This window comes from Papilio machaon, chromosome 12, assembly GCF_912999745.1.
Source record: "Papilio machaon chromosome 12, ilPapMach1.1, whole genome shotgun sequence".
Classification (NCBI taxonomy): Eukaryota; Metazoa; Arthropoda; class Insecta; order Lepidoptera; family Papilionidae; genus Papilio; species Papilio machaon.
This window is the reverse complement of record NC_059997.1, coordinates 5,697,926-5,724,315: the sequence shown is the minus strand read 5'-3', so window position 1 is coordinate 5,724,315 and position 26,390 is coordinate 5,697,926. Positions and strand designations below refer to the sequence as shown.

Here is a 26,390-nt window from a genome sequence, read left to right as displayed (position 1 = left end):
AAATGCTGCTCATAAGAGAAAATAGCGAAATACGTCGCAAAATATAAAATCAAATACAATAGGTATTATGATATACATTTTTAAGTTTTGTCCTATGCGTCAAACCTTACTGCAAAAAATGTTCTCTCTTCTTCGAACAATTTTAATTTTAAAATCCCACTTTTTTGTGATAGTCGTATTCATTTTCTTTTTTTTTTAGGCCATTGTTTTTGAGACTTTATAACTTTCAACATTTGGTAAAAAAATCGTAATTTACCTAGCAACACACTCTAAAAAGTTCCTGGCAAAGAGTAAATAGCAAAGGTAACCTAGTTTATGGTATTTTTAGTCGAGTTGATATCGAAGTTTGGAGCAAAAATCGAATGAAAATCGCAAAATCGTGTTGTGAACAGAACACTATTGCTATACTCTTATGTTCCCTCAGTTCAGTATATTATATTACAATCTGTGATTACGAATCGTCACGACCGCAGTGAAAAATATTTTGAGAATAGCTAAAACAAACTATTCGTTTAATATTTAGTGCAGTGTTGGTTGTTGGAGTGTTTATATTCGTTTCGTGGTGAAATATATTCAAATCTCATACGGTCTTCAGAATAAAAAGAAAATCGATGAGATTGTGTGTCGTTCATTAGATGAGACAATATGTGGAGTGTTGATTACGAATGACGTCTGATTGGAAACAAAAGGCCAACGTAGTTAGAATACAGTTTTAAAAATCCCTAACCAGGTAATTATTATTTCTGTTGGAACTTACTATTTCATGGAAATGTAAATTTTACAAAGTGTACCCTTCACTCGTAGTTATAGTCTAAACAAGAAAATGTCGAGATGTGTGACCTCCAATATACGAGTTCCGTTTCAATCTGTTGTACCAATATAATTCCTAATTATTTATTTGTGTAAACATCTCTGCTAAGCTATATTAACTGTCTTGCAACTTTACTGGCCTACTTATCATCTAGGTGAAATGATATGGTTATTGCACATATAACAGTTGTAATTTTTTTAAACCAAATCAATTAACAAGTGATTCCCAAATGAAAAGGATTTTTCTCAAAAAAATATTAAAATTAACAATAATAAGATGAACATTTTTAATTCACTTATAACAAGAACAATATTGTTGCAGTATCAATAATGATAGTTAAAAGTAATAACTTGTTTACTCCACACTCATATGTCGAGTCACAACTCTCCAGTGTATAGTATACAGTGGTCTTAAAATCACCCTTTGGTGGTTATTATGCCTCCACTTGTGAAAAAGTGGTGAGAAAAGTGTAAAGGAGTGAAAATTTTGTTGCATACTTAATTTTTAATTATTTAGGCCTTGGCTTATGCCTCATAATTTTCCTCATTGTATCAGACATATTCCTTTAAATAATATAGTTATAACTCATGCTAGTTTTATCAATTAGGAAAGCATGATAGTGGGAAGTGAATTTGGTATGGGTGGGCATGAATAAGATTGTGTCTGTATCTAATAATGGCAGGTAATGCATCTGTAAATTTCTTGAAGCACATGGTTATGGAGAGTAGTTATTTAACATAATGTGACCTGTTTGCTATATTAGTATAATAAATGTTAGGTGACTGGTTTAAACTAATAAAGTCATATACAGTCTAGCCTGGATAAGCCAGAAATATCTATAAGTGAGAGTCATTGTCCAGTCCTGATAGACAACCTCCATTAGTGAGAATCTTGGCTTATAGAGAAACCTCTATAAGCAAGTAAGCTATAGCAGTCTCTTAGATCACACCAGACCATACCAGATAATTCCACAATCACCATTCTACCATCGGATGTTCAGATATAAGGCTGGCAAAAAGGTTTGAATCATCATTCCTTGTGCATACTGCAAAGGATTGGAATAAGTTGTCGGCATCAGTTTTTCCATCCAAGTACAATGTGGGGGCCTTCAAGAGTAGAGTGAATAGGCATTTACAAATCTATTGCATACCATCTTTAGACCACATTGTCACTTAATCGGGTGGGATTGTGGTCAAGCACTCGCTTTTTCAATATATAAAAAAAAGACCAGCTTATCTAAATTGACAGTACATCTAAACAGATTATTTATGACAGGCATCTTTGTTAATTAATTGGTTACTACTATCATAAAAAAATTATGCTAACAAAAATAGTTAAAAGAATTTAGTTATGAGTTAAATGATCATAAACATCTATTTGTCTTTATTATTAAAAATGTTATTGTTATGTTTATTTGTTTACAATGGCAGCTAACAACAACAGCTTGAGGAATTCAATGTTTTGTTTGTGACAATTGGAATGGAATAACATTATAATCATTGTTTACTTGTGTTAGTCAATTGCTTTCATGTGTCAATGAATTTAGTAATACACTTAATGGCATCTTTGCCCGCCTCTTTCATAAAAATAGTTTTAGTAGCATGGAATGTGTTAAACTACAATCCAGAATGGTTATGAACAATTTACTATTATTTTATTATTACTAACATATTCAGTTCCAAGTTATTGCAGTTTTACCTGTGGTACTACATATAATAAAAAAAAATTACTAAATGTCATAAACTAGCTGTCGCTCGTTATACATGTACGGAACCTAAAAAAATTAAACTTTATTAGTTTCTACATCTGTGCCAAATTTCATCAAGATTTGTTGAGCCATTTCAGAGATACCTTCCCATCGATCCATCTAAACTTTCACATTTATCATATTAGTAAGTTTAAATTTTTCTACCTTAGCATACTTATCCTATCTTTGTTTTTAGAAATCTTATTACAGTTCCTCCTATAACTGTCTTCAATATAATAGAGTTTATATTACTATAGTATGAAATAATGTAAAAAAAAAAATAATTACCCTTAACAACTTTCTCTGTTGTAACACAGTAATTAGTTTGTGGACAAACAATAATTAGTGATGTACTTTGTTGATAAGTAAATGCATTCCTAAAACCTAGAATAACAACTTTTCCTATTACAAATATGAATGAAGATATTTTAAGTAATTTGTCAACCTAGTTTTTTTTAAGAACACTAGCTGTCACTGAATTTTTATAAATCTGCAGCCCAACTGACACAAGGATTATAGTTTTCGTGGATTTGTATGCCCATTTCTTTGTATCCTCTTGCAGGATTAAAAGTTTGGTTTTGAAGAGTAAGGCATAGACAATCAAGCTTATTGAGTTTTATAATGATCAGAAAGATATTTAAAATGTTTGAAATTAAATTCTAAAGTGTGTCATTATGTTTAGTATGGGTTCAACGGAGACGATTAACGTGACTGCGCAGCCGATTGCTGCGGCTGTGCACGAGATGTTCAAGCCTCTGCAACAGCCAGTTTTCCTGCAGACCACGTCAGCGAAGGTCATCACCGGCATCTGCGTTTGGACTGCGCTATTCATCACTTGCCAACAGGTATTCAATCATATATCATAGCTCCACATCCACAACTCTGATCAGAGGAGCTCGAGAACCTGCCATAAGTCGGGGATGGCCTTAGTGAAACTATAAATATATTGTCGTCGTTAGCTCATTATGTGCCCTACAGAGGGGATACCCAGATTTAGGGGTGACTAGGCCATAGTAAACCATGCTGGCAATGCTGTGTGGTTGACTTCATACATATTTATGAATTTCTACACTAGTATGTACAGGTTGCATCTCGCTGTTTTCCTCCATCGTAAGAACGTCGGATAAATGTACATATGAAATTCGAAAATAACATTGGTATAGGGTGAGGAAGCAACCCGGATCTGTAGATTACAAGTCTAGTACTGTGTTATTCTTTTGTTTTATAATATCATTAGCAGTTGTCCGCGACTTCGTCCACGCGGAATTGGAAAAAAAAAATTTAGCCTACATTACCCCGGGGAAAGTGTAGCTTCCCAATAGTGACAGAATTTTTCAAAACGGTTCAGTAGTTTCAGAACCTATTCAATAAAATCAAATCTTTCCTATTTATAAAATTATTATAGATAAGGTAAAATAGTATTTTTATTTATTTGAAAATAGTATTTTTATTTATTTGAAAATAGTATTTTTATTTATTTGAACTTAAAATCCTATTATAATTGATGAGATACCGCGTCAATACACGGTTCAGACCCTTTCTATTCTGAATTTATCTTTGGCATCATTAATCAATTAGTACTTTTCAAAGAAATTTAATAAAGTAAATTGAGCTGTTTTATAAACGTTTTCACTAGCCCGTTTGATGGGTTAAAATGATTTCAAGTGGAGTGATATTTTTTTAATCCTTTGAGTTGTTTTCAAGCAAACTACACTTGGCAAAGTACATAGAGCTCAAACATCGAGCGAAGAAAATAAAGAAGGATAGAAGCGTATGATGTATAGGCCGCCGGCAACATCTCATTCACGCTGCGTAAGGTAGAAGCTTGGCTTAAAAACTCATGTTCTTTGTGTAGACTTTACATAGATTAAAACAGAAGTGGATACAAAATGATAGTGGACTTTGACAAGAAGACTAACCGTGGGTTTCTTAGACCAAAACCTCTGTATAAAAATATCGTCATCCCTGTCATTATCTTTGACAAAACATAGATATAAATATGTTTTAAAAGGAGATTTTGGTCTCAGAAACCTATGGTTACAGAGATACAAATTAACTACGACCTTTAAAATGTTACATATAAAAGTATTGCTGAAATTTTGTTATGATTCTCGAATAAATACTCGTATGTACGAATTTAAATCTTTATAAAGCCATAACATTATCAGTGCGCAAATATAGAACGGAATATAGCTCACGCCGGCTATGTGTTGTGATAAGAGAGTTTTGTTTCCTCGACGAAGTTATAAAAGTCGATAATAAATTGCTTATAGCTGTGGCACGAATTTATTTTTATTTATAAAATTTAATAACATAATAACACAATGATACGCATTTGGAATATATTTTTTAATTAATGTGGGCATAAACTAGAGGATTTAGTTATAACAGAACAACGAGTCGCTCTATATGTTCCAGTGTATCGTTTTACGATCCAGACGTGCTTTGGAAATACCATACTTGAGTACGTAAGATTACATAGAAATTCTCGCGAAAATGCTCTACTGTATATTCACTTTAATATCGTAATAACGTAGCGTGGGTTTACACTTCGAAAACAAATGATTGCCAGACGAGTATAAATGTTGTAAAAATACATTTGTTTATTATTACAATAATTATTCCCACGTATGATGCAATTAAAAACAAGTATGTATTGTATTAGCTAGTTTATGTCAGGAATAGGGAGAGTTAAATAATCAACAAGTCGGTTATTTCCTTTTGTTACATCTAAGAGTTTAAAAATTTAAATTAAAACAAATACTTTTGTCATTTTCTTCTAGTCTTAGTAAAATGAGTTAACACATTCAATGCCAGTGTTACGTGTTGAAGATCGAGTTTTAGGGTCGTTGCAATTTAACGTGTTAAATTATTTTTTCTCTCAGTGAGCATGATCTGGATGTTTAATATTTAAATAAACGTTTCTGCTTTTGCAAGAGCTGTATACATTTAGGTCGTCTAATTTTAAATCTGCTGTTACCAGTGTACGTTGTTTTGGTTAAATTATTACATGGAGTTTACAGTTTGTTACATAGTAAATGCTTGTTTTGCAGTTACATTTATAGACTATAAATTTACCTATGTAATAAGTTTTACTAGATTTTAAAATAAATGCCTATGATCAATGTAACCGTGGGTTTCCACTGATGAAACACTAATTCGAAAACATATGTTTCTCATTTCATTAAAAAAATACAGATAACAATATGTTTTTATACAGGTTTTTCACCAGTGGAAATTCACGATAAGTATTAATGTGAATGCAACATGTTTTACGATTTCTTATGTGCAAAACTAGTTTTCAAAGTACCTGCAACATATCAAGGCTGTGCAGAACGTTAAATAAATTTCGCAAGCATTCGTAATCAATATGTATCTCCAGTGTGAGTAGTTATTAAGAATTTGTTATAAAAATAAGTTTTCACGTCGTATTAACAGTCTATGTTCTAAAGATATTTTTACTAGAGTATAACCGAAAGGTAGGAGTTTACGTATTAATTGTCTACACTTGCCCTGCCTGGCTTAGAAGGATCAGTTGGCGACATGAACACTACAAGGACTTCTTGCATATTATCGGTCTCATGTTACCGTCTCGTCAAACAAAAAATTACAAAGACGTGCGATTTTTAAAAATTTGATTACTTTGTCGACAAAAAAGATTGTGTTATTTGATAGTGTTTTGTTTTATTAGTGAAACAAATTAAAGAATTAAATAAAATGTTACTTGCAGTTATTAGTATACTAGCTATCGCCCGCGACTCCGTTCGCGAGGATTTAAAAAAAAACGTAATAAGTAGCATATGTGTTCTTCCAGACTATGTTACTACACCTGTGTCAAATTTCGTCAATCCGTTGAGCCGTTTCGGAGATACCTTCAAACAAACATCCATCCATCCATCTAAACATTCGCATCTATATATATAAAAGAAAGTTGTGTTAGTTACGCCATTTATAACTCAAGAACGGCTGAATCGATTTGACTGAAAATTGGTGGGCAGGTAGCTTAGGACCAGGAAAAGGACATAGGATAATCTTTACCCCATTTTCTATTTTTTTTTTATTCCGCGCGGACGGAGTCGCGGGTAAAAGCTAGTTTATAATATTAGTATGATTTTTATTCTTTTGCCTCATTCTATCCAAAATCGCTACATTTAAACATAATAGTATTATGTAAATTGAAATTAATGTAGAATGTTAGGCTTATTCTAGATTACGTGAACTATGCGCTTCGTCGCTTTCGTGAGCTGTCGACACCATGTTCATGTTTAGTTTAACGACTAATCGAAATAAATATTGCAGTCACTGTATGTATAGCTATTTAACGTGTTTTATAACAGAATGTGGAAAATAGTAATTAGGTCAAGAGAAACATCTGGTGGTAATATTCTTTCCATCTTTCAATAACTTAGCTTAAATGCGAAGATGGGATTGATAATTCATATCTTTGTCCTACAAAACATTTTTTACCAAGGCCTCCGTGTGTGTGTAGTGAACGTGGTTTTGATTTTATTTAATGTTCTGCTTTCGCTGATTTCATTTTTTATATTTTAAATCAAGTTTTTTTAAAATGTTACGACATCGATTGACATTTAGTAACCAGAAGGTCTATCGTGAATATTTGCGATTTGTGTTTTTGTAACGTTAGCGACAAAATGTGTGTCAAAATTTGTATGTGATTTGTCGTTATATTTTACGCCTGATATGGAGCGCTGTACAAATTTAATACAAATTTATTTCTCGTAAATTTTCGTGCTGGCCTTTCTGAATGTCTAATAATAGACTTTTGTTTATATTAATCAGGTAAAGGACAAGTGTAAAATCTATATATATAAAAGAAAGTCGTGTTAGTTACACTATTTATAACTCAAGAACGGCTGAATCGATTTGACTGAAAGTTGGTGGGCAGGTAGCTTAGAACCAGGAAACGGACATAGGATAATGTTTACCCCGTTTTCTATTTTTTATTCCGCGCGGACGAAGTCGCGGGTAAAAGCTAGTATCATTATATAAAGCATTGCCACATTATCAGCGTATCGCATATTGATAATAATGTATTACTCAACTAATTTAATCTATTTGAACTAAATCACATTATGGAAACTACCAGCAAAAACTTGGCAATTACCAGTGGAACAAGCATTAAGTTTAAAAACTATAAAATAGGCGTTTCGTTTTAGGCCAGGTCATGGCAATAATACATTCAATAGTAGCTCGGTATCCTTCAGTCGGGGTACTCTTAAGAATTATATTGAAGTTGGAGATAAAGAGTGACGTGTGGGCCGCACGCAGTCGGGCTACATTGAGAAAAGCAACTCAGACGAGAATCGATTGGAACTTGTCAGTAAGAAAATAGACACGTTAAAATTGTGAAGGAGTTTTCTAAAACAATTTACAGTCAACAAAAAAAAACAGGGATATGTAAAACAAAATAAAAAGCTGTTCCTAACAATCCCGTGAAAGTAGTGAAATATTTAAGTTTTAATTTGTGCATTTGTTATATAAATACTAGTAATTAAGAGGAAATATTTGATTGTTTGTTTGTATTGAATAGGCTCTGAAACTACTTTTTAAACAGCATTTATTTTATTAAATTGATACTACTGTGTTTTTTCCTTCTATTGCATGAATTCTTTTCAAGGACATTTCCTGTAATGAACATTGACATTTGGATCAATAAAGACAGGAAACCTAGTAATTTGGCAAAGAATATGAGTGGTATTGTTGAGATTTTATAGAATTAATTTGATTCACTTATGTTTCGTAAATTAAATGAAAAATATAAAAAAAAAAATTGGGATATTATTTTAAAAGGAAAAAGTCAATTGTTACTGTTACGTTAATACAAAATTGCTTAACTCGGTCTGAGACATTCAATAAAATGGCTCATATGGAAAATTCTCTGTGACCGCAATATTTTCAACTTTCTTCTAATAGCCATAGCGGTTAGGGTGACCATGGCTTTTAAGATTTCATGACATTGATAAATATAATGTTACGTGCATATAGCATATACGAGCTTTAATATTAATCAATTTATATTTTAAATTTTGTTATAAAAAGTTTAAAATCTTTTTACTCAAAAAACATAATATGGCCATTTTTGACTCAAAAACTAACTGGATTTTCAAATTTACGATTCGTGGGATATTGAATGCCTTGGTTCAATTAACGGGGTAAATACGAACACTCAGACATCTCAATATATTCATACCTATTCATACCTGACATAACGAATGTCTATAAACGCATAACTGCAGATTTATTTTTCAAGATACGATAAACAATACTATATGTAAATAATGTAATTTACAAATTTGTAGTACATAACAGGCTATAATATCCTACATACTTTTAATTGACTTTCCTTAAATCTTAGACAGTTGAATGATCCTATTTTCTACATGAATTAGTCTAATTTTTATTTGTACAAAATATTCTTTATCGAAATCGGACCACCAGGGGCGGAGTTTCGCGGTAACACACATAAAAAAAAATACAATCGAATTGATAACCTCCTTCTTTTTGAAGTCGGCTAAAAATCCATTGAGTAGTTTTTGAGTTTTAGTTAGGTACTTTTAAAATTTGACTTTCTTAGCATTTGTCTCTGTTTTTCCAAAGACGTTCAGAGGGATGACAAAATATCTTTATATGTTTGTTTTAACAGAGGTAACCCACAGTAGCATGCTTGTGCCGTCACAATATTACATCAATATGAAGATTATTGCTTTTAATAATTTGATGAGTTGTAAGCGCAGTTCAGAGTAGCGGTGTTCGTTTGAGTCATATTATGAGCAAGCTTATGTTGTAACCAGTTTTAAGGAAAAAAGTTGGAAGTAAATGCTGACATTCAAACAAAGTAAATAAGTCGAGAACAGTAATGTGGGAATTTATGTTTTAATTCTGCTGTGTAAAAATATTTTCATTGTTTTATTACATTGATGCGTGTATGAAATAAATGAAAACAGTAAAATTTGTTGACATATTTACCAAAACGCATATGGGATACAGATATTTCTTTATATTGGACTAGCAGTTGCACGCGGCTTTTTTTCAGCGCAAAATAAAAAGTTATGCCTCAAGTTACTCTCACAGACATACCTTCACAGGCTACCTTCCAGTATGTAATATTATTAATGTCGAAGCATCTTTGTTCTCATGACTACCCGTGGGTTTCCACTGCCGTACCTCTTGGACATAGTGTATTCAACTTAAATACTGAGATAACAGCACGTTTTTGTATGTTTCGGCTGTAGAAGTCCAAGCTTCCACGTTTTTTTTTGTTTGTGCGTAATTGTGTGAATAATTCATTGTAGTTGCTTTCACTCACGTGTTCGTGTGAAGTAAGCAGTTGTCGATACGATACCTTTAGTGTTTGTTCAACTGTTACCAGATCTACTTAAATGTCTGTGTCCATTTGACCTTGTGGAATGACGTCATTATTACATCTTAAACAGAGCCGCTTTATAGCTACGTATGCAATATTCTTAAGGTAATCATGCTAGGTAAATCTAGTATAGAAAGTTCAATAGCTTTTAAAAATCAACAAAATACTAATGTCCCTACGGAATGAGCGTGTTTTAATATTTTTTTAAATGTAATAGATCATGTTATATGTAGTTTTTTGATACATGTAATAACGGTAGGCTTGGTATGTAATAAGGAGTGACAGTGGTCAACGACTGTTTTACAACCTCACATTGGTGCGTTTACCTTCCGTACAAATGTTAAACATTTACGAGCAAAGCCGAACCCGGTAACGTTTGTAGCGTATTTTATGTGATTTTTTGCAAAATTAATTCCGTCTCCATATCTAAGGGTCTAATAAAATATTTTGAAAGAAAAATGTTAAAGTACCTGTAATAAATACAAAAACTTTAACACTCAAATATTTTTTATAAAATTAAGAGTAAACACGTAAAAACCTATCCTATTAGACTATTACAACACTATGTTATACTTTTTCCGTTTTATATATTTAAGTTATTAAGTAATAGATGCAGCCTCAGTCGAGGCTTCCTCGAAAGAGCCTTGACCTGGGCTACTCTATAATAAGTTCAGGCTAAACTAACTTGGCTCTCGGTCACTTATTATCTCAGCCTCCACTTTCATGGACAAAGTTTATTTTAAATAAGAATTGTTTTGGGTGGGGTTTTTCCTTCAACCGTCTTTTTATATCGGAACATCTTACAGTACATTCTAGGTTACCTAAACTCAATTGAAACAATTTCTTTTAGTCAAGCTGACTTTCTTTTATTCCGTGTACTTATATAATTCTCTATCCATTGCAGATTTACCAACACTTGCGCTGGTATACGAATCCGTCGGAGCAGCGTTGGATTGTGCGCATTCTATTCATCGTACCGATCTATGGCTGCTACAGCTGGATCTCGCTGCTCTTCTTCAACGGAGACTCTTATTATGTCTATTTCTTTACCGTCAGAGATTGCTATGAAGGTAATATACACCAACGTTTTTACAAAGTAATATACTGTTAGGAGGTAGTCTCACAAAAGGTTTTATAAGGAAGTATGCGCTGCTGCTCGAGGCAGTCTCTTTCCATCCGTCATTGCGGAACGTCTGACATTTTTGTTTACTTACGTTCGGTTTAAGTTTATACTACAGCGAGGATTATTATGAAGTAGAGTTAAATTCATTATTTCGCTGTTAGTTTAATTCTTTTAAAATACTTTTGCATCAAATATCTTACATCAGAAGTGGGATAGGATCCGCGTGATTCTATCCACTTTGCTCACTCTGTGTTTGTGTTTGCATTTTCGTGAAAATATTAGGTCCTTACATATGAAATTGGCGTTTTTCGTACTGGCCACTTTAATCACGAATTTCTCCTCTTTGGTAAGGAATTCCAAATTCAAATTTGTACAGCTATAGACTCATGTATTTGTGGTTCGATGACCGTCATTCATTTGTTTTTTTTCTTCAGTTTTTTTCTGTTTGCGTCACTCATTTTACAAAATGGAAAACTTAAAATATCGCATTATTTATGAGTACGAGTTCCGCCGTGGCACTAGTGCTGCGAAAACGACTCGAAGGGTGAATGATGTGTATGGCGGTCGTGTTGCAAAAGAAAACACAGTTCGTTTTTGGTTCCAACGTTTTCGTTCTGGAAATTTCGATCTGCAGAACAAGCCCCGTGGACGGCCTGAGACTCAAGTTGATAATGAAGAGTTGAAGGCTATTGTGGAAGCGGATCCATCGCAAACCACGTCCGAGTTAGCTGCAGGCTGCGATGTTAGTGATAAAACTGTTTTAATTCACTTGAAGCAAATTGGGAAGATTAAAAAGCTTGAAAGGTGGGTACCTCACGAATTGACTGAAGCAAACCGGCAAACGCGCGTCGACTGTTGCGTTACATTACTAAACCGGCACAATAATGAAGGTATTTTAAACCGAATCATTACCTGTGATGAAAAATGGGTTCTTTACGATAATCGGAAGCGCTCAGCGCAATGGTTGGATCCTGGCCAGCCAGCCAAATCCTGCCCCAAGCGAAAATTAACCCCAAAAAAGTTACTTGTAAGCGTTTGGTGGACTAGTGCCGGTATTGTTCATTACAGTTTTCTGAAATCTGGCCAGACTATTACGGCTGATGTCTATTGTCAGCAATTGCAAACCATGATGGAAAAGCTAGCGGCTAAACAACCTAGGCTGGTCAATCGCTCCACGCCACTGCTACTTCACGACAACGCTAGACCACACACTGCGCAACAGACGGCTACTAAATTAGAAGAGCTTCAATTGGAAAGTCTAAGACATCCTCCGTACTCCCCGGACCTTGCTCCAACAGATTACCATTTTTTTCGAAATTTGGATAACTTCTTCCAAAGGGAAAAAATTCAACTCCGATGGGGCAGTCCAAATCGCCTTCAAAGATTTTATTGATTCCCGTCCGACTGGTTTTTTTAGTAAAGGGATCAATGAACTACCTGTGAGATGGCAAAAGTGCATAGAAAATAATGGTTCATACTTTGATTAATTAAATATATTATATTAAAAAATATTCGACTTTTTGTTCCTCCCATACAAAACGCCAATTTCATATGTAAGGACCTAATAAATGCAAAGAGAAAAATGTCAGATCGTTACCGTGATAATCGTTGTAGTCGCAGTAAGTTGAGTCGAAATCAGAATCGTACCAGTGTTCGAAAAACATAGGTAGCGTGGCCTAAGCCGTGTATTCTGCATGGGAATATGTGAGTAGTGAGGCTCACGCGCTGTCTGTGTATTTCATAGCAGACAGGATTGTCGACGCGATCTATTCAATTTGTACTGCGGTAAGATTGAACCAATATTTTTATATTTCAAGTTTTGATGCCAAATAAGTCAACATCAGACTTTTCATTTAATTTAAAGATGTGTTCTTTACTAAAGACTGAAATTGAATACCTCGATCAGTTTATGAGTGAGGGTCAGGTAAGGCCGAGTCGTGGCAAGATTTAACACGTTACATGCCAACATGATTTTTTCATTTTAAAGTAAACTTGTAAGGCCAGTCGGTTGCGCTGAGCGTGTTAAGCCATTACCTGAGTCAGACGTATGTCATTATGTCATAATAGTCATTGATGCCTTTATTAGTTCAGTTTGCTTTGTCCATGTATTGTCGAGATGCTCTGCGTTGCGTAGACTGCGGGATACCCAACTGCAGAAGTGAGATTGTGAACGGAATGTGAGACGTTCTGTATCAAGAGATGCTTCTAGGGTATTTTCAGGACTGACAAACTGGGGGTTGCCATTAATATCATGTAGAGGACGGACTGCGGGACGCTTGCCTTATATGGTGCCACGGTGAGGGGAGTGGACTCCCGAGACATGCTCTGCTTTTTTTTTTTAACGGTGAGACATCTTATGTTCGTATGACACGCAAACGTCGTGCCTATGTTATACGAACGATTGTGTGATACTACTTGCGTATAATAAGCGAACGTCGTGCCTATGTTATACGAGTAGTTATGTATCTGACATGTGTGTAATAAGCGAACGTCGTGCCTATGTTATGCACATGTAGATGACACATGATATGCGAACGTCGTGCCTATGTCATGTGCTGAAGTCATTTGTGTAGATGAACTATGCAAACGTCGTGCCTATGGTTCACTATGTTGTTGTAAACGAACTATGCAAACGCCGTGCCTATGGTTCACTATGTTGTTGTAAACGAACTATGCAAACGTCGTGCCTATGGTTCACTATGTTGTTACGTCGTGCCTATGGTTCGCAAAGTTGCAAAGAAGTACAGGAGGACGAGGACGTCCTCCAGTCAGGAGAGGCCGTGTTAGGAGGTAGTCTCACAAAAGGTTTTATAAGGAAGTATGCGCTGCTGCTCGAGGCAGTCTCTTTCCATCCGTCATTGCGGAACGTCTGACATTTTTGTTTACTTACGTTCGGTTTAAGTTTATACTACAGCGAGGATTATTATGAAGTAGAGTTAAATTCATTATTTCGCTGTTAGTTTAATTCTTTTAAAATACTTTTGCATCAAATATCTTACAATACATATTTTCTTTCAGTTTCCTTCAAGGCCATTAAAATTATATTGGCGATCTTAAGAATGTCAGACGCAAAAAGCTCATAGTAGAACGACGTGAAGAAATTTACTTGATCACTCGCAGGTCCACCCACGACTTTACTGCCTTAGCTGATAATGATGATACATATTTCGATAGACATTTAAAAATACTAACTACTACTTCCACAATTTATTTAAGTGTGTATATTTTTTCACGTTCGTATATTTTTAGCAAATTGCTAGGCGACGTATGCGATGTCCTTCCGACCTTAATGATCCGGTTACACTGGTTTATAAAAAACATTTAGAAGACTAAGATTTCTCGATGTTTCTTCACCATTGCATTTACATTTTTTTAATCGTATCTCGGACATATAAGCGAATAATTATATCACAATGTAACTCTTAAAATATAGTTGCTTATGTTGTTTCCGATAGGTATTATAAACATAAATATGTTATTTCAAAACTTACTGTTATAAATGCGAAACTTTGAATGTATTGATGGATGGATGTTTGTTAGAACACCAGATCGGTTCAACGGATCTTTAATTAAATCTGGCACAGATGTAAAATACATAGGCTACTTAACTTTTTTTTTAAACCATGCGGTCGTAGTCTCGGTCGACAGCTAGTATAAAATAACCAGATTACTGTTGGTCTTTGAAAAGAGATTGTTCCCTAAAAAAATATATAAAAAAAAGCTCATAAAAGGCGTTTTATGGAAATATAAAATATATTTTCTACATTTTCCTTTTTTTTTTACTTCGATGTATCCTAATTTCTCAAAATATTTCTGATGTTATTTTATTTCTCGTTTTTTGATTTTTGTAATGTAAAATTAAAATAAAGATTTTAAAAAAATCAGAACAAATCTAACAAAATTATTGATAGTTTAATGAATTGTGTGCATAAATGGACACAAAATAATTGTCATATCTACTGCAACAAAACCACTGTAGACCAGTGTAATTAATGATCACCTTAATGAGACCAACCGTCGTACTGTTTGAAGGCAACAATAGAATGCGTTGCTACGCAAAATTTTAATGTCCAAAGTGGTATCATTTATCATAAAGTTCTATTTGTTCTGTCTCTTGATTAAATTAAAATTTGTGATGTAGTGAATCTCAGTAGCTTGAAATAATTCGTAAAGGATTTATAAAAAGATTAATATATTCTTCTAATTAACATTTGCTAAGAAAATAGCATTTGTAAAAATATAGAAAGATTTAACACCAAGCTAAATCTATGCTGAAACACCGTACTTGAGAAATAGAAACAACAACAGCAGTGCGAAAGTTAAAATAACACAGATTTTTTATTTACTTTCTAGATTAGCTTTATTTTTTCTCCAATCAAAGTAGATGAGATAATATAACGATTGATATTAAAAAATAAATGTTACCAAATTTTTATGTCCTCTGACCTCTGTTACCTTATATGTTTTATGTCCTCTGTTACCTTTTAGTAACTTTATTTAATTATTTCTACCCCTAAATAAATATGATTATTTGTTTGTATTGCAGCGTTCGTGATCTATAGCTTCCTATCGCTGTGCTACGAGTACCTAGGTGGTGAGGGCAACATAATGTCAGAGCTGCGCGGGCGGCCGGTGCGCGCCTCGTGCGTCAACGGCACCTGCTGTCTTAGCGGTGCCACCTACACCATAGGCTTCCTGCGCTTCTGCAAGCAGGCCACGCTACAGTTCTGTCTCATCAAGCCGCTCTGCGCATTCATCATTATATTCTTACAGGTAAATCATCTCAGACAATGTATATTGGATGACGGATTGAATCCGTTATCTAGACTAATTTATACTTCATAAAAATTTGTGGCCATCGAAGTGTCAATATCTTAATGATTACGTACGGATACGATCTCATGATGGTGTATTCAAATCCATTTTTTGGCTATTGTTGTGAACCTTTCACAAGCTGGGATCTTATTTGAATTGCCATTTTTGATATTAGTCTTTTCAATGTCTTATACCCGAATACTGAAACGTTACTTAAATATCTCGTTTCGTAAGCATTGCTTACAATTTAACAGACGTCAAAACTTAAGTGGAATACTCAAACGCAAATCAAGACATGTAAGCGCGTGATTCCGTAAGTAGGCAACATCCTTTGTTTTCGGTCAAAGAGTGTATAAAAAATACTTGTTCTCGATTACGTTTTCTTAAAATTCACTTTACGTATCCGTTTCACGCAGCATGGCTTGGACAACCTATAGTTGTAAGACGTGTTCATTCCCAAATAGTAAAGAAAATTAAAATAAAAATACTAAATAATCAAAAATCAAAGAAGGTTGTTAAAAAATATCCTTTCTGTTTAAAGTATTTTTAAATAAAAAAAAATTAAAAAATTTGACCATACTTTTGTAGAATGGAAAGCATCTGGCGTTATGTTTTGACAAGTTTAAATTAATAAAATTTTAATAAATCATAATATCATCAAGACACTTTTTAAGCAGTTTAAGCGGGCGCAGACAGATGTCGCTACAAACCTATTTACGATTTCGATATATTCTCGTTCAGTCGGCATTTTTATATAAATACTAGCTGTCGCCCGCGACTCCGTTCGCGCGCAGTTAAAAAAAACTTTATAGGGGTATGAGTAATAGATTTTGACCGATTCTCAGACCTACTGAATATGGTCACAAAATTTCATGAGAATCGGTCAAACCATTTCGGAGGAGTACGGGAACGAACATTGTGACATGAGAATTTTATTTGTCCGAATGCGATGATAATGATGAAGCAGACATGTTAACACCTTAGATTTTCACTTTTAAGATAGCCCGCGACCACTCTTAAATTGTTGGCGTACTTAAGTCGACATGACAGTTCTTTTGACAGCAAAATGTCGTTGAGTGACGATCCAGTATAAGAAATGTGATATTGAGTGGCCTTTAAGCATGGTACGATTTGATTGGCATCAAAGTTGAGATGCGTCTTTAACTGACTTACGAAAATTGCATATTGGAGTTTAAGCGTGGTCTTATAATTTAAGACGCTCTTACATATTTAAGTGACGTTTCAGTATTCGGGCATTAAAGACTCAAAGTCACTGGCACGCTGTACACCTAAAATTGTGTTTTGTACAACGCCTCTTTAAAAGTTAAGAGTCGCCAAGATATCTGAAATCATTTATAACAACTACTATCCATTATCCGGAATCCCACCAGTGGGCCTAGCACGAATATTTGTTACAATCGCCATCGTATCGTAATTGTGACATAATTGACGATGACGATACTAAGGCAACTTTCACAAATATTCGTGCTAAGTCCACTGATATTGTCCAATGTAGAAGTATTACTTCAGCTACAATATTATCAATGGCTTTTGATGTCATAATTGGACAGAAGAATTTACGTTAGCATCTTTTATTTACGATTTCGATAGTCTAAATCTATAGTTGGGATAATCCAAGTAAATAGTAAATCTACTAAATGCTAGTTCAGGTAACATTACGACATTGAACATATATGGCTTGCTTACTTGCTTACTATGTATATTACGTAAAGTTGGCAAGTTGATCGATAATTAGCAGCCGATGTAACTTGTTATATCACGTACTCACCTGCCATCACTGTACATTATATACTGTATTATGTATTCTATTAGTCTTGTTAGGAGATACGCTTAAGTAATTAACTACTTTAGTGGTAATGAATCATCTTGATACTTATATTGAAGTTTAATTAGATTCTATTAGAAGCATCATTACGAATTTACTTGTAGATTTTGTTTACTATTTTGAAGTCAATTAAAAATCTTAGGTCTTGCAATTATCTAAAAATTAAAATAAAATAAAATATTTTTGTTTATTATGCTTCGAAAGTCTGAAGTTTTATTTCTTCAAGGTTGGAATTAGTCATTTTAATATGTCTACATTCTGTTGTCTAAAATGAGTTATGAATGACGCAACAAAAATTACATTTTTTTATTTCAATTTTGATATAAGCTGATACAAACATAAACATTGTTATCTATGCAATGATTCCAAATTAGAAATGTAATTGATTTATTTGCGTATTATTAATGATTGATTTTTATACTTTTGTTACCAAATAAAATACAGTTTTTATGTATTTCGATAGTTATGTATTTCTATGTATACATCATTAGCTGTCGTCCGCGACTCCGTCAGCGCGGTATTTATTAAAAACTTTATAAGTAGTCTATGTGTTCTTCCAGACTCTGTTCTACATCTGAGACAAATTTCATAAACATTCGTATTTATAATATTAGTAAGATTTATTACAAATTATTAGTAAGATATATTTCTTATAATGTGACATGGTATTTCTAGGTAATTTGTCTTATCTTTTACTTATATATTATTACTTTACTACAAACAGAAATGTGCGATATGTTATCATAATGAATATGTGAATATAGACAGCGGTTTATATGTTTGTCATTTACTCTGGGAAATTATAAGATTTCTTTATAGTATACTAGCTGCCGACTGTGAATTCGTTCGCGCGATATAAAAAAAACTTTATTAGTGTGTTCTTCCAGACTATGTTCTTCATCTATGCCAAATTTCATAGAGATCCATTGAGCCTCTCGGAATGTTTTCTCTGTACTAATATTATAAAGAGGCAAGATTTGATTGTTTGTTTGTTTACATTGAATAGACTCCGAAATTAATAAACCGATTTAAAAAAAAATTACCGTTGGGATGCTACTCTATCCCCATGACATAGGCTATATTGATTGCTAGATTTTTTAATTCCTAGCGGTTCGTCTGCATAGTATATAATATGACAACGAATGTACTATGATAAAAACTTGGTGTTTATTTCTAAATTAATAAATTTTGTTGTCACCAGTCGGCGGGGCACTACCACGATGGTGACTGGAGCCCCAACGGCGGCTACTTGTACATCACGATCGTGTACAACTTCTCTGTCAGCCTCGCGCTGTACAGCCTCTTCCTCTTCCTCGGCGCCACCAGGGAGATGCTCAAACCATTCGATCCTGTACTCAAGTTCTTCACCGTCAAGTCTGTCATCTTTCTGTCTTTCTGGCAAGGTTAGTATATGAGAAATGTTTCAGAACTTTTCAGAAAGAAGAATAAGAAAACTTTAAAACTTTAAAGATTTTGGGTGTCCTTGTGTATAATGTATTGTTTGTGTAATATTATGTACAGGGATGACGATATGTTTTATACGGGGATTTTGTTTTCAGAAAACAACGATTAAGCTTTTTAATAATCTGTGTATTCAAAACTCTTAAATAGTGCAGTAATAATGATAAATTTTAAAATTTATTTATATTAAATATGTACGTCATAGTGTTAAAATGTGAGGTGTGTAATTCAGGCGTGGGTCTCGCCATCCTGGAGAAGGCGGAGGTGATCTCCCCGCTGGTGGACGCGAGCGGTGTGCCGACGACGGCGGGCACAGTGTCTGCGGGCTACCAGAACTTCCTCATCTGCATCGAGATGCTGGCGGCGGCCGTGGCGCTGCGCTACGCCTTCCCCGCCGCAGTGTACGCCCCGCACAGAGACCCGCACCGCTCCGTCACCATGCAGTCCATATCCTCCAGCCTCAAGGTACTTCTGTACTGCTCACCGTCTGATACCATTACAAAGGTCTCCTTTGGCTAAAAAACCGATTCTTAATTTTTCAAGGCGTAAAGAACATTCAAGACTTTGAAACTTTTATGTATCACCAATAGAAACTATTGTACAGTCGTGTAAATTCGAGGTGTTCCACTTACAGAAAAATTGCTCTATTTCTTATAGTGAGACAATCTGATACAAATAACCAATTAGGTAGCAATGAGTTGCTGAAACGTTGCTTATTTGATACACATTTAATAACTTAGTCCTATGGTCATTTGTTGGTTATTTTTAAACGTCGTCGTTTCAATGTATACAAAACGTTCAAACTACTGTAAGTTTTAAAGTGCAATACTGCCGGATTCTCCGATTGTACCTGTAAAACTATAAATTCTTTATTTTAGTAGTATTTTATGAGATATAAGCCATGTAATATAATTTTTATGTGTTTCCAGGAGACAATGAACCCGAAGGACATTATGACAGACGCTTTTCATAATTTCCACCCGCAATACCAGCAGTACACGCAATACAGTTCTGGTGAGTTGTATGTCTGTTTGTATGTATGCGCATGTCATTCGCTGCCTGATCTATTTTTATTTGCCAAATATTGGAACAAATTATAGGTAATTTTCGCTAGTAATGGTATCTATTTTGATTACAGCTACTAAAAGGTTTTTTTATAAGTAAAAAAAGTAATTTAGGCGTATATTTTTCCAAATTTTTTTCTATTTTAATTTGTTTTTGGAAGCGAAAAAATATTGCGCGGTATTTTTATTTTTGATTTAATTTTCTTTCAGATGTCACATCACATCTGCCTTATGAGAAATTATAAGCTCCATAGCTGTGCTCTGCATGAAGCGCATTGCTGTCTGTCTGTCTGTCTGTCTGTGCATTGTGTACATGTTACGATATTATACGCCATGATGCAACTTGTAACACTTGCCTTCATCAACCATAGTCACATGGACCATAGAGTAACTTCAACCATAGAGTAACTTGGACCATAGACATGAAATAAAAAAATATCGTTTGTTGCCAGTTGCATAACCCTCCGAGCATGGTTACATCACTAACAGAAAATTGTTTACACATTTAAAAAAAAATATTAAACTTTAAAGAGAATTTAAACATTTCAAATCGATTAATTTTAAATTTACAAAATAGTCCAGTCATTTTAGTAAGTTCACCTCGGAATTCGAGATACCCAGCTGTAAGTCTGTAAATACTTGTACATTGACACCCTAAAAGTTGTCTCAAAACCTACATATGGTAGGGTGTAAGCAACTATTAAATTTCAAGGTCAAAGGTATACAAAAATCGGTTTTTTGCGCTTTTTTTGGAAATATCTCATTTCCTATGGGTATTTTGCTATTTGTATTTCTTATCAATATTGTAGAATACAAAATTCTCTACAAATTTTGTTGAAGAATTTTTTTTTATACGGTGAACCGTTTTCGAGATAGAGGGCGGAGAGCGCGCGGTCACAGCATCACTTCAGCCTCCGGTCGAAAACGCGCCATATAGTTGATGAACTATCAATAAATCAATTATTATAAATATTTGTCAATTTTTTATTAACTACTATATCCTACTTTATCATTTTTTCCTAACTTATCCACTTTTTATTCAGTATTAATTTATTTAACAACACTTACCTGCCCATGTAATTGCAGAATTGTTAATGAAAATATAGGAATTATATGTCGCTCTGATATGGTAGAGCATTGAGACAAGCTTGCCCATTACATTGGCCACAAGTTAAAGAGCATTGCAAGCCCGCTTTCCTGCATCGGTATCGCGAACCACAGCCACTCTTGCAGTTGCAGAAAATTGTATTTAGCAAATCTTCTGGAGCAGGTGGTAAAATTGTCATGATAGGCTCCAGAAAATCGTTTCGCATTGCCCAACCCCATACCTGGGGTTCCAAATCATGTCCTAACCAAGTTTGAACTTGATAAAATACACGGTTGAAATGTTGATGAGCAGCTGCACTTGTTGGTGGAATATTTGAAAGCTGCACAGGTTTATTAAGTTTTGTAGACTTGACGTAATGCATGTAACGAAGATGATCGAGACTTTTCACAGATTTCGGAGCATTATAGACTGCCAATAAGGTTTGAGTTCCACTCTCTAATAATTTCTGGGCCGAACAATTTTCTTCCTCAAATGCTGCAGCTAGTTCATCCAAATTTGTCAGTAATTAATTAATTTGACAAATATTTATAATAATTGATTTATTGATAGTTCATCAACTATACGGCGCGTTTTCGACCGGAGGCTGAAGTGATGCTGTGACCGCGCGCTCTCCGCCCTCTATCTCGAAAACGGTTCACCGTATAAAAAAAATTTTTCAACAAAATTTGTAGAGAATTTTGTATTCTACAATATTGATAAGAGATACAAATAGCAAAAAACACATAGGAAATGAGATATTGCCAAAAAAAGCGCGAAAAACCGATTTTTGTGACCTTTGACCTTGAAATTTAATGGTTGCTTACACCCTACCATATGTAGGTTTTGAGACAACATTTAGGGTGTCAATATACAAGTATTTACAGACTTACAGCTGGGTATCTCGAATTCCGAGATTCTTACCTAATTTAAGCTTAAATGACTGGACTAAAATATCTTTCTACAGGTTTAATGAGCTTGAAATAAAAAAAAAATACAAAAAGATATAGAAAATAACAAAAAAAAAAATTATAAAGATTAAATAATCAGTCATTTTACTATTTTCGTATGGATAAATTTATAAGCTTACGTTTGACATATTTGTTTTATTTTACATTAGGTTATTATAACACGATTGATATAAAGTATATTTAAATATTATATAAAAATTCGATATTATATATGAAAGTAAATAATATTAAAAATTAATACATAAAAAAAATTTTGCAACAAAGTTTTCTGATATTTTGCTCTTCGGATTTTAATTTTTTCACTATATGTTTGTGAATTTTGTTAATTTTTTTGATGTTTTGACTAGTCCGATTTGCATAATGACAAAAAAAAAATAGGAAAAAAAATTATTGCTTTTGTGTTTTGACAAAAAAAAAATTTTTTTTTTGATAGTCATCTATAATTTTTTTTTATCTATACTCGGACTAATCATTAAAGTTATAAGACAGTTTGATTTTTTTTATTTTTGTACCTTATGCCAATATATGTGTTGTGGAGATTGTAAATTATTTTATTTCTGTGATTTTTTTTTTTCGTTTTTCTTCTTAAATCTGTACATTCTCTTGATTTCTTTTAAGTAAGTAGTGGATATGATCCTTTTAGTAAATGCTAGGCTAAATTCTAGTAATTTGTAATTAATAAGTATTTTTTTTTTCTTCTAAATAGTATTTTTCGATTATTAAAAAAAACGCATTACATTCTTACCAGCTGTTGTCCACCGAAATGTACAGTTTTAAATTGCCAAAGACCGATTTACGTCGGTGACTTTGTTTTTTTTTAGAGAAATCTAGACAAGTAAATGTTTTATAACCGTGGAGGTTTGAATAAAATGAGAACTATTTTAAGTAAAAGACAAAATATGTTTTTCTTTTTTTTTAATTGCATATATTACAAAAAAAAATAGTAAAAAAAATTGACGTTATTTTGGGAGATTAACTTAAATTAAATTTCACACTCCACGTTTATAATGCTTTGTAATTTACGCGTTATTAATTCTTTTTTATACTTGTTAATAAACTAGGTTTAAAATAAGTCGCGCTTTGCCCAAACGGGCGTTTAAACTAAGATTACGATTTTGTTATTGAAGATAAACTTAGTTTAAGATGGATATTGTTTCATTACGACTATAGATTAATTTTATCTTTGTATTTTTGCCCTTTTCGCTAACAATAAAACGACTCTGCTGTATTTTACTTTGATTAACTAAATCGTGACGTCATCATTCAGGTAAGTGTAATTACCCCAATGAATTCGCTTCTTTATTTTATTTGCTGGAATGCCTACATTGTTTGTATTTATGTATTTTTACTTAATAATTAATTAGTACATTGATTGTGTGCTAATTTATGATTGACTAGCTGTTGTACACGACTCCGTCCGAATTAAAAAAAGTAGCCTATGTGTTTTTCCAGGCTATGTTCTACATCTGTGCCAAATTTAATAGAGATCCATGCAACTGTTCTAGAGATATCTCGTAACAAACATCCATCCATCCAAACATTCCCATTTATAATATAAGCGAGATAGAAAGACATTAGTAAGGTTTAAAATTACAACTTTAATAATACATATTTATCATGGTTTAAAAATGTTATAAAAAATATTTTAATGGGTTAAAGTTATAAAACGAATCTCATTTCAAGTCTGTTCATATTAATCGTTCTAATTCACACAAAATGTCTTTGATTAACAATAGCATGCGTTATTTTTGTTAATTTAAACAAGAAATTTTAATTGCATGAGTGTTTTTTTACACATTTAGGATTTTAAATTTGAATTATTTAACGTGTGTCGTTTGTTTAACGTATTTAACGAGTAATCATTACGTTAAATCATTTTATGTAAAATTAATTAAATTTACACATTGCATTCGTTATATTTTTGACTTGAACACAGATACAATTTATATATTATATACACAATGCTTTGTTAAACACACAGACAAATTTAGAAATATAACTTCAGCACAATTTTTTCTACATGGACACTAACGTTTTATTTACTGTAATGTACTATGTACTACTATTCACAAATGGTATACTTATTAAAGTATTTTTCTGTTATGTGGATCTTAAAACGAAACTTTTTAACGTTATACGAGGGAAAGACCAACACACCCTTAAAAGGACCAACTCATTAAGTTAGGACTCAGACCAACATGACAGGAAAATGTCCATCCAAAATGTCTTTTAGCTTATGACACATTTTACACTAAGGAACTGCTTAACTGACCATTAACCGACTTTGAGTTAGACAGTATGGTTGATTTTATTCTAATATATTTTGTGACATGTGCCTTGTGCGTGGTACAGTGATGCGCAGCGCGGGTGTAGGCAAGCGGTGCGGGGAGGAGGGCGCGGCGCTGGCGCCCCGGCCGCCGCAGCGCGTAGCCACCATCAGCCACGCCAACCACGAGAAGACCACACTCCTCAGCTCCGATGACGAGTTCCAGTGAACACACAATTTAAAATCATATTAATCGTTTAATGGTAACCTAAACAGTCGCTCAGTGTGGATTTTACTTACTAAATCTAAAGAGATTTCCTCAATAGTGACTCTGAGTATGGCAGGAAGAGGATAAACTAAATCGATTAAAATTAAATTAAAAATTAATTAATTTTAAATTTAAATGAATCGATTTAGAAAAAATCGATAAAAATCTGTCGAAGTTTCAAATTGCCCCGAATAGGTATAACTGTTAACTAATGAGGCATATGTTAGGTTCATTCTAATTTTTAACACCACACAAACCTAATCGAAATAATCACTTAATTAAACAATGTACATTTTTCTGTTTTGACATCTGTCAGTTAGTTGTTACAATTTGACAGCTGTCAAAGGGCTTTTTTAGTGTCGACTTAACGAGATCGTCTAAAATTAACGCCAAAGCTTTATTTTTTTTAAACTAATAATTAAATTGAAGAATCTATTGAGCAAGGAAAAAATAATTCCGTTTCATTTGCTATTAATGAATTTTATAAATGAAAAAGCATAGACTATCTAAAATCATAGTTAGATTTTGATTCCAATATGTATAATAAAATATATACAGATATATATAAAAAAATAAACTGCTATATAATACATAGAGTAATTAGCTGTGAAAAATATAGTATATTACATCCATGGCTAGTCCGATACAATCATGTACATTAAAAATATTAGCATATTTAATTACTTAAATTCTGTCGTCACAAATTTACTTTTTATAGAATATATTTTTGAATAAAATATTAATATTACCACAATGGTACTGAATACTTGAGAGTAATTTTAGGATGTTTTAGCTATACTTGTAACGCCGAAACCACTTTTACGTGTTTACGTGTTGCGATATTTATATGTGGTCACTGCCTTAAATTGTTCAATTTTATATGTATTTAAACACTTTGATGTTCACCAGATTTGCCTGCGATATGACACAATAAATGGGGGGGTGATAATAACCTTGTTTAACATTTTTTGATGGACCACATTAAAGCTTCATTTAAGGATAATAGTAGATATTATTAAAGCCTTGTTAAGCTTCAATTCAATAAAAAAAGCACCGCTTCGCCGTCCAATTTAATAATCTTGGCAGAAATATGACAAAATTATTTAAGTTTTTAACACTCGCTCGCTTTGTACAGTACAAAATAGAGCATAAAATACGTTATGACTAAAAAAACTTTTTTTTAGATCTAGCATGAAAACATTAAACTAAATTTTTTTTAAATTATTAATTAGTAAAAAGCATTTCTAGCTTTTTATCGCGTATGGTGGTCTTTAAAATTATGAAATTGTTACTTTGTTGATTTCTTTCTGTGAAATAACCGTTAAATTATTAAAAATAAAATAAAAAAAACAAATCAATAGTGAGTCAATAACAAGTTAAATGGGAAGTTACTTGCAAATGGTGATAGTTAAAAAATCGTTCTTAAACAGTAATCTTAAAAATTATAATTTTTAAATGTTGTCTATAAGTCAAATATGTCGTACATTTAATTGTTTATGCTAACTCGTCTTTTAAATTATACGTGTGGTAGTAAATTATTTATTCTGTAT

General features: G+C 33.1%; 1 protein-coding gene across 2 annotated transcripts; it reads left to right on the top strand.

Annotated features, from left to right (window-relative positions):
- Positions 1 to 420: 420 nt before the first annotated feature.
- On the top strand, positions 421 to 24,874 carry LOC106719216 (transmembrane protein 184B). 2 transcript variants are annotated; one of them, XM_045680398.1, is made up of 8 exons: positions 421 to 730; positions 3,241 to 3,403; positions 10,847 to 11,012; positions 15,612 to 15,838; positions 18,928 to 19,129; positions 19,420 to 19,652; positions 20,117 to 20,201; positions 24,659 to 24,874. In XM_045680398.1, the coding sequence occupies exons 2-8, from the start codon at positions 3,242 to 3,244 to the stop codon at positions 24,799 to 24,801; spliced, it is 1,218 nt and encodes a 405-aa protein (XP_045536354.1). In that variant the 5' UTR covers positions 421 to 730; position 3,241; the 3' UTR covers positions 24,802 to 24,874. The 2 variants fall into 2 exon arrangements, with proteins under 2 accessions (XP_045536354.1, XP_045536353.1); XM_045680397.1 differs by lacking the exon at positions 24,659 to 24,874 and adding an exon at positions 20,462 to 20,622 and having other exon boundaries at positions 422 to 730.
- Positions 24,875 to 26,390: the final 1,516 nt, after the last annotated feature.

What these genes read in the sequence shown, in the direction of transcription:
- LOC106719216 (XM_045680398.1), top strand. Translation starts at nt 3,242, where the DNA reads ATGGGTTCAACGGAGACGATTAACGTGACTGCGCAGCCGATTGCTGCG. An exon ending in TCATCATTATATTCTTACAG is followed by an intron (nt 15,839 to 18,927) that starts GTAAATCATCTC and finishes TGTTGTCACCAG; the next exon opens with TCGGCGGGGCACTACCACGA. An exon ending in CCATATCCTCCAGCCTCAAG is followed by an intron (nt 19,653 to 20,116) that starts GTACTTCTGTAC and finishes ATGTGTTTCCAG; the next exon opens with GAGACAATGAACCCGAAGGA.